This window comes from Penicillium mononematosum (genome assembly GCF_028829835.1).
Source record: "Penicillium mononematosum strain IBT 11891 chromosome Unknown utg000005l:1.0-9366267.0:1.0-9372171.0, whole genome shotgun sequence".
In the NCBI taxonomy this organism is placed as follows: Eukaryota; Fungi; Ascomycota; class Eurotiomycetes; order Eurotiales; family Aspergillaceae; genus Penicillium; species Penicillium mononematosum.
Window position 1 is genome coordinate 1,206,720 of NW_026643275.1, and position 14,357 is coordinate 1,221,076.

At 47.0% G+C, this 14,357-nt stretch overlaps 4 protein-coding genes across 4 annotated transcripts; 2 read left to right on the forward strand and 2 right to left on the reverse strand.

Annotated features, from left to right (window-relative positions):
- Positions 1-1,606: 1,606 nt before the first annotated feature.
- Positions 1,607-3,507, reverse strand: N7519_008567 (DUF4238 domain-containing protein; the record flags this gene model as incomplete). The annotated part of the gene is made up of 3 exons (XM_057295342.1): positions 1,607-2,745; positions 2,792-3,363; positions 3,422-3,507. 3 exons carry the CDS (start codon positions 3,505-3,507, stop codon positions 1,607-1,609), a joined length of 1,797 nt encoding a protein of 598 aa, XP_057143224.1.
- A 1,457-nt stretch (positions 3,508-4,964) lies between these two features.
- N7519_008568 (uncharacterized protein) lies at positions 4,965-8,444 on the reverse strand (the record flags this gene model as incomplete). The annotated part of the gene is made up of 1 exon (XM_057295343.1): positions 4,965-8,444. The coding sequence occupies one exon, from the start codon at positions 8,442-8,444 to the stop codon at positions 4,965-4,967; it is 3,480 nt and encodes a 1,159-aa protein (XP_057143225.1).
- Positions 8,445-8,752: 308 nt separating this feature from the next.
- N7519_008569 (GTP cyclohydrolase I) lies at positions 8,753-9,819 on the forward strand (the record flags this gene model as incomplete). Its single annotated transcript, XM_057295344.1, has 3 exons — positions 8,753-9,030; positions 9,082-9,466; positions 9,517-9,819. 3 exons carry the CDS (start codon positions 8,753-8,755, stop codon positions 9,817-9,819), a joined length of 966 nt encoding a protein of 321 aa, XP_057143226.1.
- A 2,035-nt stretch (positions 9,820-11,854) lies between these two features.
- On the forward strand, positions 11,855-12,207 carry N7519_008570 (uncharacterized protein; the record flags this gene model as incomplete). The annotated part of the gene is made up of 2 exons (XM_057295345.1): positions 11,855-11,980; positions 12,100-12,207. 2 exons carry the CDS (start codon positions 11,855-11,857, stop codon positions 12,205-12,207), a joined length of 234 nt encoding a protein of 77 aa, XP_057143227.1.
- Positions 12,208-14,357: the final 2,150 nt, after the last annotated feature.

Here is a 14,357-nt window from a genome sequence, read left to right on the forward strand (position 1 = left end):
AATTTGTTAGTATCTCTAGTATCATACTAATTAATAGCTATATAAAGATATTATATATATTATATATATTTTAACTTTATCTAAACTTTATACTAAATTAGCGGTATAATTAAGGCTTAAAAAGGTTAATTAATAATTTAAATCTATAAAATAGATACTACATCTATATAGATTGTAGTATATAAAGATATAATATTTCGGATTATTTTAAGGTCTTTTATATTATTCTAAATATACCTTTTTTATTAAATCACTTTTAGCTCCTCTCTAATACTTTATTATTTTATTATCTTAATACCTATTTCTAGATCTATATCTAATTTCGGATAGAGATATCCTCCTAGAAGAGAGGGGATAATTATAAAGGATAAAGGTCCTTTTAATTATAAAATGGGATTAGCTAATATAGGCGTATTAGAGGTAATATAGCCAAAATAAGCGGGGTTTATTATATAATCGGCCCTATTTCTTAGTATACTATTTTCCTAAAATCTTAGGGCCCCCTAGGCCCCCCTAAATTCGATAAGAATTAGTCTTAGTATATAGAGACAATACATTGATCCTCTCCCACAGCCATTGTATCTTACCCGGTTGATAGGCCATATACCTACAGACTGTATATCTTTACACGGATCCTACCTATCTTACTTAAGAATAAAGATTATATCTTTTAATATAATAATGCTTCTATATATACTACGTATATAGTACGCGATATATTAGCTAAGATATAGATCGAGGTTATAGAATGGCCTCTTTATTTGCTAGATTTGAATCCAATTGAGAATCTCTAGGCCTTATTGAAAGCTAAGATCTATAAGCTACGGCCTGATCTTATATATATAGGGAATAATGACACTGTAAAGGAGATTTTGGTAGCTACTACGCAGTAGGCATAGAATGAATTGGAATTGCGGCATCTGCAGCATCTCTCTGAGACGATGCCGTACCGGGTGGAGGCTATCATTAAGAGCGAGGGGTGGTATACGCCGTACTAGATTCTATAGTATGAATTCACTGAGGTTTTGGCTGGTAGTATATTATATAATCAAGGGGGTGTGGGGCTAGGCGTTGTTAAAATTTAAGACACGTCACTATATGACCCCCGAACGTCGTGTCTGTCGTCGATACCCGCCACTTGATACCCCATACTTTCACTTCGCCTTGGATAGATTTTGGCTCTCTTTTTTTGTGATGGTTGATGTTCATTTGAGTATCCTGGTCGAATACTCTTCTCACTAGATTGGTGGAGGGACATAATACCTGGGAGCTGTGTAAGATTAGACTTGTCGTTTAATTTATCTTTCTTTTTTTTACTTATTTACTTCCGTCAATTTTTTCGATAGGTATAGCCATGGCGAGGTGGTGAAAAGATAAAAAGACAAAAAGACGGGACAACGCCCATGTGGTACCTCTTGCAGACCCAGGCAGAACAATCTCCAACGTATCGAATGAGAAACACCAAGGGGAAAAATAAGCCAGAAAATAAATAGAGATTCTCCAGATAACTATCCAGTAAGGAGCCAAATCTGTTCGTAGTCAAAGTGCCACCCTCTCCGATAATACTCAGCATAGTAGATCGAAAATACGTAGTGTACCGATGGAATCATCTCCTCGCACGCATGCGAATGAGATTGGGCTGTGCATCCTTCAAAGGCACAGCACACCGCTGAACAAAGGTTGCTAGAATATCTTGTCGCTCTTCGAACATCCATCTCAATATATGGAATGTCTGAGTTGCTCCGAAAATTGCTTTAAAGCAGGGTTGCCTGTGGAGATCCTCTGCTGGAGGGTAGGGCTGGTCTGTTCCATCAACTTTCGGGGCCATAGATCCCAGAACGAGTCCAAGCAATTTCTCATACTTCTGGAGCTCTGGAGCTAGGAAGGAAACCTTTGTAATCCGTTCCGAGATCGTTTGTTCGATTTCGGAAATAAGTTGGGCAAATGTTGCTTCGCCCATGCTGTAGTCGAGAAACCCGACAAAGTCCATGATAAAAAGATCTTTATGTTCTGGTTGTTTTGGAGGATAAAGGGATTCAAATGCTGCTAGCATAGCAGGGTGCATGATGGGCACCGTCTCAGGGGACTCTGCTTTTGCAGCGACAAATGATAGAATAGCCTTGAAAGCGAACCAGAACTTGCAAGAGTTTTCCTTGCTTCGCGGTGGGATTTCCTGAGTGACTCTTATGATATGTAGAACTTCGTCCAAGGCAGATATATGGTAATCTACCATCCTGTTCAACCGCTCTGGACTGAGCTCCGTCGTTTCATGAGCATATTGCTGCCCACTCATTTGACCGTATCGAATTCCCTGCCTCGTCCAAACTTCTTCTCTTTGCTTGGCAAATACTTCCAGTTCCTTTTGAGCCTTTTCAAATCGCGCTCTACTGTTGAAGACGACGATTGAGCGAGCATGACTGAGTGAGTAGGACGCGATGACTCGATGGTGCTGTTGTGAAAGTTTGCCAATACTGACTCTCCAGTCTACCGTTGCGGGCCATCGTTTCCTTCCTTTCCTCGTGGCTGGTACCTGGCCAGTGACAATATCCTTGTGCGGTGCTTTTGCCAGCAAGCTGTTCTGCGGGTAGGTCTTCTCGTGTCGAATTATAGCATCGGCGAATGGCGACTCCCAGCATCTTGATTCGTTACAGAACACGACAGCAAGTGTCGGGCTTATAGGAAGAATGACGTGTATCATGTCATCTGTGGTCATCCACATAAGCTGAGGCCCGTGTTCGGTTGTTTCTGTTTCCCAGGAACGATTGGGTATCGCCCTCAAAGTCACAGAGACTCTCGTTGAGAAAGAACTCGTAGCCATCCGCCGCGTGCCAGATCTGAAGGGCGTAATTCTCGATAAAGTGCTTGTAGGTCTGCGCACTGGCTTTAGAAGTGCTATCACCAGGACGCTCTGCATCTGCAAGAAGGTCCTCGTGGGTCGCTTTCAAAAGATATAGTATTTGCTCAAGCCAGACTTCTCCTGGATCGCTGGATCGACCCTCTTTTCGCGATGCCTCTTCGAGGCGCTGGAACATAAAGTCATTCTCACGGTATGGATTTTGCATTTCGTCTCGGTACTGCTTGGGGCGTCGGAGGGAGAGGACCATAAACTTGAATAAAAGGTGAATATTCTTCTCGAGGATATTGACATGGTCGAGTTTTTCCTTTGCGGCATTTCTGATCTTGATAAATATCTGGCTCGTCTGGCTCTCTATGCCGCTGAAAAGATCCTTGATTCTCATATGTTCCGGGTCATTCTCCATGTAATACAGATTGTACATTCCGCATGACCTTTTGACCTCTTCGGTGATGAATTGGTTGGTTTGTAGGTCAAATAGGTTCAAAAGGCCGTTTCCGTTTCCGGAACTAAAGTTTTGTCAGCAGGTATAACTCACACGCTTTCCGGAATGATCTGAGGTCGAACCTTTTGGTTGGCGACTCGGTATATGCAAATTGTTTGAGGATGAATTGAGGGATAAAGTGATGGTACTGCTTCGTGAGGACTGGCATATTGAAATCTAGAAAGCGTTGTGTGATCAAGTAGATTGGCTACTTGACTGAGAAGAAATTTGACGGAATTGGATAGGGGATCAAAGGTGAATCACTTTGGAGCCCAATTTTAGTCCGTCGAGGCTCGATAAAGCAGAATTTTTATGACCAGCTAAGTTGTGAACTCGACTTTTCTGACGTTCAAGGCAGGACCACAGCGTGGTATCAGATATAAGGGGTGCGTGAAAATCACTTCGCAGTGGAAGAATTAACCTAGGGCGGGGTGGTAAGCGCGAATAGTTTCCACATGCAATGGAAGAGCTCTATATTTGTGACACTTTTCAGCAAATCAACAAGCTCTGTCTTTCAGGGACGTTTACGTGGGCGAATCCAGAGGTGACATGTAGCCAGGTGGCTAATCTGCTGCATGTCAAAATGTAGAGTGACGCACTACCTTCTCGTCCCCCTCCAGTAAGCGGGCGGCGGCTCATCGTGCCCTAACGACGGCGCATCCTCCGAACTAACTACACAACTCCCCAAGGATTCGACGTGGTTCTATTATATATCACGGTATTATTACGATGACTCATCTAACTGTTGAATACAGAAACACGATCTGTATAGCATGTATGTAATTGAGATCAAAGATAATATATGAAAAACACTATGAATATGAAAATTCCAATATACTGTGAAAAGTAATAATTGATTTGTCTATCTTCTTCATACATGGAAAGGAGCATCTCTTTATGCTCCTTTTTCGTATACCCCCATTATGGTAGAATAGAAAGGACTCGGTGAGAAAACAGGACTCGGTGAGAAACAATCAACAACAAGAAGAAGCAAAAACTGACTGAAAGCAGGCTCAATTGGAATACCGAAGCGCTGATGCAGTGAGATAACGACCTGTATACTGAGGACAGCAATGTCATGATCAAACTGCATATAGCCGGGGGAGCCAGGCTTCTTCAGGCAGGAGCCTGAGTGCAGATCCTTCGTGTATGGGATCTGCATTCTTGATGCCGAGTTAGGGTTAGCGTTGCTCTTATAAAAGAGGCCAGTATTAATGAGAATTAACCTGGATTTTCAACACTAACAACGTAAGGTCATTACTATCACTATTTTGCCAAACTTATAGAGTAGTCCATTGATAGTCCATTGCTTTCACTGAGCTTCATTATGACTGAACAGATTCATTATATAATTCTACTGTACCGCATATATCAGTTTGACCGTGTCTTGACATGGGGCGCCTCCATTTTGTCTAATACACAGAATACTCCCTTGATAGCCCCCTGGCACTTGCACTGAGTGTCTTTACACGAACACGTATTATTGCATTGGTTCGTTTGCAAATAAGCAAAAATTACCTTATCTAGGTTGAGGTCATGAAACCTATCACCTTTTTAAAAAAAAAGACGTGAAAGAAGTTGAATTCGATCACAAGCCCAAGATTCCGAAATCCTGTCATCCTTCCCTTAAGCACCACTAAAGACTAAAAGGCTTTGGACATTGACTCCGCCAAACCCGCGTTGGCGCAATAATTCCCGGCCGCGGTGAACAGGGAACTCAGCCACGACCATGATGCTGATATCCTTAGCACCGACGTTAGCCTTATCTAACAAATCTAGCACCGCACAAAGTGTCTTCCCCGTAGCAAGCACATCGTCCACCACCACCACTGAGGCACCCCTGGGAATCAAATCCCGTTCCATCTCGATCCTATTTTCTTTTCGGTCGTTGGATGTCGAAGATGAAATGTGTGACGTAGACCTGGAGACGGAAACAGTGGGTGGGGGGAGTTTTCCGGCATCGCGAATTAGCGCCAAGGGTAAATCGACCCGCAAGGCCAGCGCCGACGCATAGACAAAGCCGCCGGCCTCACAGCACACAACCACGTCGGCTTTGGCCCATTCACCGGAAAAGTGAGCCTGTAGCAGAGATGTGCACAGGTTCAGCCCACCCGGTTGTTGGGATATGTTGAGCACGTGACGGAATTCGACGCCAGGTCGTGGAAAGTGGGGTACCAGGCGCACCATGTTTGCCAGTCGCTGAAGGCCCTCATCGAAGAAAGGAAGCAGGTGGACTTCGGCAAACCTTTTAGCCGCCTCGCTTCCAACCGTGTCATTGTCGAAGATGACACTAGGGCGGCAGTCGAAGGGCTTCGGTTTTGGCCTGCTGTTGTCACCATCATCATCACCGCCTTGACATCCTCGGCGAGCACGCCGCGTGTCTTTGCTAGCTTTGACACGAACCTCAAGCAGTCTGCTATCCGGCACTAAATGCGACATGGCCGCGACCGGGGCCTCATCTCTCATCCCGGTGATTAGCAGCACGTCTACATCTGCAGCGCCATATACCACATTTAGAAAATGCTCCTCGGGCAACCGAGGTCGATTTGACACCTGATGCTGGAAGAATGTTGTCAACGCTGATCGGTGTTGCTCTTTGTAGACACGGTCCTGAAGCAGACAGTTCAGGTCGGCACCGGTAGCCGCCGCGTATTCTCGCTTAGTCGCATCGCTGATGCTGACTGCGCGCGCCACGAGGCCTTTTTGGGTGCACTTGAGGAACATGGAGACCCAGACGTCGGCGCAATAGTCTTTGCCGGCGCAGCTATCTCCTGTGACGAGAATAATGAGCCTCGGTTCCATCGGTGCTTTTGAGAGAGGGCAGGCGTATGCCAGCACATTGCGCGGGTCTGAGGTGTGCTTGAGACGGGCGAGACGCGGCCGATTTGGTCCAAAAGCCTTGACCGCCAGTGCGGCGTCTCCGGTGTCAGGTCCGAGATCTGCACTGTAAACGCCGCTACTCAAGGGCAACAAGTTCATGGCGATTTTATATACCCAACACACGGCAGCTCGGGCAACTTCGGTTCCATCTTGGTCGCGGTACCAGACACCAGTCACAACACAGGCAAAGTCCCAATCTCGACAGCCAAAGGCATTTTCATCAGCTGCTACGTCGCCAACCGCTCCGCCACCTTGAAGCAGATGGAGGTAACAGAGTGGCGAAGGACGAATCTCAATTGCCGTCACCAAGGTGTTAGTGATCTCCTGTGTTCCGATATTTTTTAAAAATAAACATCGCTTGAACGAGGAGGTTCTGCTGCCGCTGTGTCCACCGTGCATCCCGGACATGTACATCTCAGACTCGAACAAACCGACACCATCCACAGACTCGAAATTGTCCTCTGGTCCCAAAATTGTGCCCATAGGCTTGGATAGAGGCATGGAAATTGGCATTTCAGAGCCGAGCCCAGTCTCGAAAGATTCAAACATGGTCACGCCAAGATGCAGGTGGCCGACATCCCAGTACAGATATGCGTCTGCAGAGCAGTTCCTGGGGAGCACCCTGGCGACATGTTCATCAAATTCGCTAAGTTTGGCCTGCGCCTCAAGGCTGTCACTCAATGGGACAACCCAATTACGAACTGAGTAAGTCCGAGATGCGGAAGCCTTGAAAGTCACGCTGACTACGATGCCAATGTTGGTACCAGCGCCTTTGATCCCCCATAACAAGTCAGTTTCATTTTTCGGGCGCACGGCACCGACCGGCTGGTGTTGGCTTGGCACATAGCCGATGCAGAAGACCTGGCTAGAGTCGACACTGACAATTACGGCACCGACAATGGCATCACACGCAAGGCCGTATATTCTAGCCAGATGCCCGATGCCACCCTGTAACCACAGCCCCGCGCCTACGCTTGGGCGGGCACCCAAGGGCACCGTTACGCCCGCTGCCATGGCATTGCGAACAATATCGCCCGTTTTGCAGCCGGCCTCGGCGACGACTAAGGCAACGCAGTCGAAACCGAATCCTGCACTATCATCCCCAGTCGGCAGGATGTGTACTTGGCCAAAGGCGCTCATGTCGACCGCAATAACGTTGGGCCATAAGCAGTGGCCGCTGTGACCCCCACCAACAACGGTCAGGCCAACCCCATGCTTCAGAGCCCATCGGACGCACTCCTGGATGTGTCGGATCTCTGTCGGCCTAAAAATCGAGGCGGGATGGTGAAGGCTAGCCTCCCTGTTTTTAACTGTTACGTCTCCTTTCAAAAGTGGCACATGAGCCGTCAGCTCCGGTAATGCCGTCGCCTGTTTGGTAAAGGCCACCATCAAGTTGGGCGAGCTGAAAGAGAGATGCTCTGGGTAAGCATCCTCACAGCGGCTCAAGGCGCGGCACACCTTACGCCATTCGGCTCGGAGAAACTTGTCCGACTCCGCATCATGCATGACAAAACCCGCGACGAAAGGAGCAAAAAGGTCCAGTACCTCGTCGTCATTTGGCACGCGAATTACTCCGGTTGAGAAAGAAGCCGTTTGATTGCTTACTAACCCGTCAAGGTCAAGGGTGCCATCCCGATGAAACACTACCACCATACCTCCTTCGGGCTGCTCAACAAGCATCCCAAGTGCTTGTTCGATGAACTTGGCTTTTGGGTTTAAGCCGTACATACTGTGGCAAAATATAACGAAGTCGAATTTCTCATCACTGCCACACGTAGCGCCACCTGTGCCGCCATCTTTAGGGCTGTTCAGAATAAATGGCATGCGATAGATGTCGGGCGCACTTTCCAGACACGGCAATGGGGACTCCATGTCCGACTGAGGACAAAGCCATTTTTGCACCTTTGTAGCAAATATGCTGTTAGGCTCAAACGCAGAATATCTCTTAACCTTCTGTCTCAGATGGCTAGGTAGATGCCCAAGGACGCTCTTCGGACCCGGCCCGATTTCTAACACCGAAATACGGGTACGCGAGCTGAAGAGTTGGGTCAAAAGCTGACAGATTTGAGGGATAATAAAGTCTTGGTATGTCATCCATTCTGAGTCCCGCACCAGGGTATCGAAGCCAGCGCTGTACTGCAAGTCTGACAATGGTTGTTTCGAGCATGACCCTTTTTCTGTAGCTTTCTGTCTGAGGGCCCATTTGAGAGACCCGAGGGTGGCCATTTCCGTTCTGCATGAAAGATTTTATGGATGTTGAAAGTGGAAAGTGAGAGCTGCGCGGAAATGTACTCATGGTTTAGCAACCTACGGACTGGGTCTACCCAACAGCGATGGGCACCTGTGCAATGTCAGTTGGAGCGGGGTCATGGGTGCAAGCCTGAACGATAATTTGTTAAATGAAGTCAGAACTCTTGCATGTGATTTACTCGACTCCCTGCCTATTTGGTGCAACGTATATCATGCTGACAAGTCAGGACATAGCATTTGTTTCCGATAAAAAGAAGGCCAATATTCTTGGTTTCCTCATAGCCATGGACTCTAGATCCTTTTCACCAGATTCGAAGGCGTCGACCTTTCCGTCCCATATGCTGAACGATAGATCCCCCTTGTGTTCTTCCACGAGCCCTAGCTCTGGTGAATGCGGTCAGGATGCCCCTAAACATCAGAACAACGGTTCACCCGTCAACCCTTCATTCGCTTGTCGCGTTCCCCTTGAGTTAAATTCAGTTGAGGAGGGGCCTGCCGGCGCCCCCGCCTCTGGTCTCGCTACCCAAGATACTGGAGCCGCCTATACCACAGTGATCTTACGGTATGGTGTTCATGTTGGTCATTTCCTCTACTATTTCTGATTCTTGATCAGTTGCCGACCTACATTCAATGAGTCGCCTCACGAGCCCTGGGATGGCAAGGAAGACTTCCCTTCTGTGCCATACCCACTAGACCTCGAAGCAAGACAACAGTTGGAGTCGACGCAGGGACAACATGAAGAGCGAGTCCAGAAGCTTGCGCGGGCTGTGCGGACGATTCTTGAATGCGTTGGTGAAGAACCAGAGAGAGAAGGTCTACGTGCGACACCGGAGCGATATGCCAATGCCATGCTCTATTTTACCAAGGGCTACGCGGAGAATGTCCATGACCTGGTTAATGGAGCTGTGTTCCACGAGGGCCACGATGAACTAGTCATTTTGAGGGATATCGATGTCTTCTCCCTCTGCGAACACCACATGGTTCCCTTTACTGGAAAGGTACGAGTTTTTTGTATGCATCCCTGGCGCAAAGAATAACATATGGGCAGGTGCACATCGGCTACATCCCGGATAGCCGCATCCTTGGTCTTTCCAAAATGGTCCACTTAGTTGAAATGTTTGCCCGCAGACTCCAGGTTCAGGAGCGCCTGACCAAGCAGGTTGCTCTGGCCATTTCTGAGGCGCTCAATCCTCGGGGAGTCGCTGTTGTCATGGAATCCTCTCATCTTTGCATGGTCATGCGCGGCGTACAGAAGGCCGGGAGCACCACAACTACAAGCTGCATGGTGGGATGCATGCGGTCGAGTGCAAATGCCAGAGAGGAATTCTTGGCGCTCCTGAATCGAAGATAGCAATTCCCCTCGGCATTCATCTATCTCATCATTCCAGCAAAGTACCAGATTCGTATGTTCCAGTCTAAATTTGGCAATATTTCTGCTATCATTCCTTTAGCCGTCACTATGCTCGTGCTGAATAGTGAGATCTTCATGCTTTGTACTGCTGGACTTGTTGCTATCTCAGCGCATACTGCACGCTATATCGTTGTGCTTTGGTGTGGTGGGAAAGCAGACTTAGGGAGCTAGCGCAGCCTGTATCTTTAACAACGGCCGTGGACCTTTATCCGATTATTGTGAAAATTGCACCGCAAGTTTCCGTCTGTTACGCGAGGGCCATTGTGAACCTTTATTGTGGTCACAGCTAATTTTCTATGTCTTCGAAGGCTCTTGACTTTACAGTGAAACTCATTCAGTGCTGATATTCGGAGTAGTCTCCTCGTTGTCAGATTTATTTGCCATGTCTGTAAGCTTGCTATTGTGCCAAAGTGAACAATAGTCTGGTTTTCAAAATTCTCCGCAAACCTAAAAAGACTCACCCGCGGCTTTGAATAATGGAAGTCCCTATTTTTATCATTAGTCGGAACCCTCGATACAATCTCTGCATACTCACATGTGATTTGGATGCAACCATGCAGCAGGGCTACGGTACCCTGACACTGAAAACGTGGCTTCCGATGCTCATCGTGCCACGTCAATATGCGCACTTCGGTTTCTTGAGAGCCCCGTGTTATATATAATATCCCAAATCGAGTTAGACTCTTGGCACTTTATATCTTCCAATGTACCCTTATGAGTCATTGTGATTGGAGCAATTTGGCTAATGTTCTGAAGCCGTGCGTATCACGCGCATCAGCGCTAAAATGACACATCAAAAGGGGTGTCGGGCGCAGTAAATCAGCCAGTATGATCTGATAAGCTCAATGTGAATGCCCACGCGAAATGATGCCCGCCTATGAGGAAAGACGAAGTGAAAGATATTTTCTAATATTTGTCCTGCCCGATTCAACTCGCACAGCTTTATGCTCAATGCCACAGGTCTGAGGAAACCAAAAGCTTGAATGAACCGAAGATGCCCAACAACTCGCTGTTTTATGACACTCGAGAGTCCACATCCCGTGATCCCGGGCACTTCAAACCAATAACTTCACGTTTGCATCTCAGTGCCGTGGTTCAATGGTGCCCGCTTTCGCATGTGATATTTTCCTGCATATCTTGGCGGGACGCAGCTCCAGGGCGCAGAAATTGCGGCCCGTGTTGATCCTGTCGGTGATCCTAGGGACGGGTCTGTTCACTAGAACTCAACGACTGGCACCCTTTTTTACACAGTGGAATAGTTATTTAGATGATGCTCTATCTGTAATACCCTTGGCCGATGGCAGGTACTAATCGGCTTTAACACATCCTAGAAAGCAAAATTGTAACGGCCACGCAAGCGGTTTTAGCTTTGGGACCTTTGTTCCTGACGGGGGTTTGACAGCACCTGGCTCTATTTGGTACCTCATGCCAAGCCTGACGTGGTGAGGTGCCATCGTTGGCTAATGAACTGAGAGCTGTAGGCGCCCAGCTCGGACCGCATTGCTATTTTCAACTTGCATTGAAATGTTGTGCGTTCTTGAGTGGTCACTCTTAGGTGACTTCACCGTGTGATATACCTTGTTGTTTCCATGCACTTAGACGATTCAGGTCAGGGTCATCTTGATTAAGAGGAAGTTGCATGATCTCTTGCGCCGCGGCCACGCAAGATCGTTACAAACAAGGAAAGGGAGGTTTAGCTGTAGGAATCTCATAACAGCGGCATTGTACACAGATGTAATTCAAACGACCAATCAAACTCATAGATCCTAATCATAGAGTCGGGAATTTTTAAAATTTGTTGTGGCCCATGAGACCATGAACAGCATATATATGGAATCATATTGAACTCGTTACACGTGTCTCTTCGTCATTCACGATAAAGGAAAACCACCACGCTCTTTCCATACTTCTCATCACCTATTTCTCTGTATCTGGCTTTGAAATAAAAGCCAACTTCCTTGTATAACATCAAAGGATGTACTCTCTTGACACCACCAAAGCAGACGCGGGAGTCCTCACTTCGCCCGAAGATCATTTCAAATGTCCTCAGTTTGTCATGGCCATGAAGATCTCCGCGATGAAAGCAACAGAGGATATGCTAGTCAGTTCATTGTGCCTTCTCTCTTAAAAAACAGTTCTGACTTCCGAGAACTCTGCGACCTGCGACAAAGAGCAAGTAATATCCAATCAAAATACCATACCTTAATTAATTAAAAACAGGGATGGCAGAACCCTAAAGGCGATAAATACTTCCGAGTACAACGTCGAGAGGTCGATGAATGCGAGGAACGGGCGGCGATATTTTTCCACAAGTTGATGATGAAATAGCAGAAGAGCTTCATCAGTCCACTACTGCCCTGACAATACAACAAGCTTGCCCTGGGCCTATCAATATCCTTGACATGTGCATGGCACCTGGGGGCTTTCTCATAACTGCCTTGAACAAAAACCCCGGATCGCGCGCCCTTGCTTTCAGCTTGCCCATTACATGTGGAGGCCACAGAAGCCGCCTGCCTAAAAACCCGAGCGTTGAACAAAGGTTCTAGATATCACTCTGCTCGCTACAGATATGGGCATGGAACAGACCCCCCATGGTCACCCTGATGCCAAGAATTTCTTGCCGCGGCAATTTGAGTCAAATCAACTATTTGAAGTAGCCATCTGTGACGGCCAAGTCCTCAGAAAACATGAACGCGCCGCCTATCGAGAAGTCCCTGAAGCTAGACGGTTAATAGTGACGCAATTATCTCTTGGTCTTCAGTTTCTCCGACCCGGCGGGACCATGATTCTCCTCCTTCACATGCCAAGCAAATCGTCCTTCTATATGGTTGCGACCGGCATCCAAAGTCAGTCCGACAAAGCCCTTCGAGCAATTAATAGGTGGAAAAGAATTTGGCGTGTGGCTACTTTTGGCTCCGATGATGAGTATCGGGAGAAACTCCGAAAAGAAGTTCTTCAAGTGGAGATGGTGATGGAATGTTTTGGCCAAGAACTTGCTGGGTTAGGTAACGAAATTTGGAAAGTTGCACTCAAAAAGCACCATTCATCAAGTCTATTGTCTGATACTCTATCGGCACAAGCTCGTAATTACGAGGCCATCACGCCCAACCACGTGGAAGCAATCTTTTCATTGAGTGGCCTATCCGCGAGTCAAGTGGTTTCGGGCATTGTACCACTAGCATCAAATCGAGGATCACGTATTAGCAACAGTCTCAATAAATACCAAATAATTTGCAATCTAACCCGTTGTTCTTCAAATACTTTCTTTGTTTGGGCAAGGCTTTCGGTACGCTAAGTTACATTTCCATTCATATCCCTAAGTAGTTGGTAACTTGGTGGAGGATTGGCGAAACAAGTGGTCTCAATGCACGATGACAAGATGGTACAGGAGTTGACACATTGTCAGTGTGAAATTGACCCATCGACACATTTTCAGCAGCCCACCAATGTATGGGCAGCTATTGAATTGCTGGCTATTCCATTTAGTCTTTGGCAGTCGGAACACTCGTACCCATACCTTAGCACCAACACGAGCTGATACCTTGCTCTAGTCCAAATGGTCGAAAATCAAGTACATATAACTTCAATCACTGTTGCCCCGACGCAGGGATCGGCCGGTGCCCCTGTAGCTTTGTTGTTGCCCTGCTTTGCCTTTTTCTTCATCTCAGTCTCCACGATTGCCAATCGAGCAAAGATATCAGCCAAGTCTTTGCGAACGGTTTATTGCAGGTACTTTGGACATACGATGAGCTCTCAATTGACCTGTATAGAAGATTAGCGCTTTATGTTTTCACCCGAAGGTTGATCCACAACTGACTTCATTCGGATATTTAGACTGGAAGTTGTCAGCAGGCAATCCGAAATCATATTCTGTGATGAGGTCGATACTTACTCCGCCACACATTCAAGAGCTACCGCATTGCCTGAGTCTGTTCGGATTTTTGCAAGTCCCTTTCATATCTACACTTCTTTCTCCGCTCCCGTAGAGCCTCCTCAATCTCGTCGGTTGAGTTGCTGATTCCTGGTCGTCAGAGCAGTCATTTCCGTCCTGCAAAGCCTCATCCTCGGTTGTATCGCCTGCCTCAGACGCCGACGGACTGTTAGTTTTCTCAGACTCGGAGGACGGAAAAGACAATGCACGTTGCAATCTGGCCCGAAAGTCTTGTCGTCGATGAGTGTGCGACACTTGTCGAATTCCACCCATACTTGCGTTTTAGCCACGAGGAGATGGCGAGTGTTCCTGATTCTGGTTGGGTGTACAGTAAAAGGAGAGGGCACACTGGCTTTAATAGATATTTGTATCGTGGAACCGGAATTGAGTGCTTTGCTTGCTTGCAATGGGGGTGCAAGGTCAACCAATTCCCACCCATACTTTCCACACTCGGAGCTTTATTTAGAACGAATTTTAGGTCATTACTCACTAAATGATCTTAGACCTTTCATCGTTGATACCCTCATATTTTGCCCATGAATTCCAC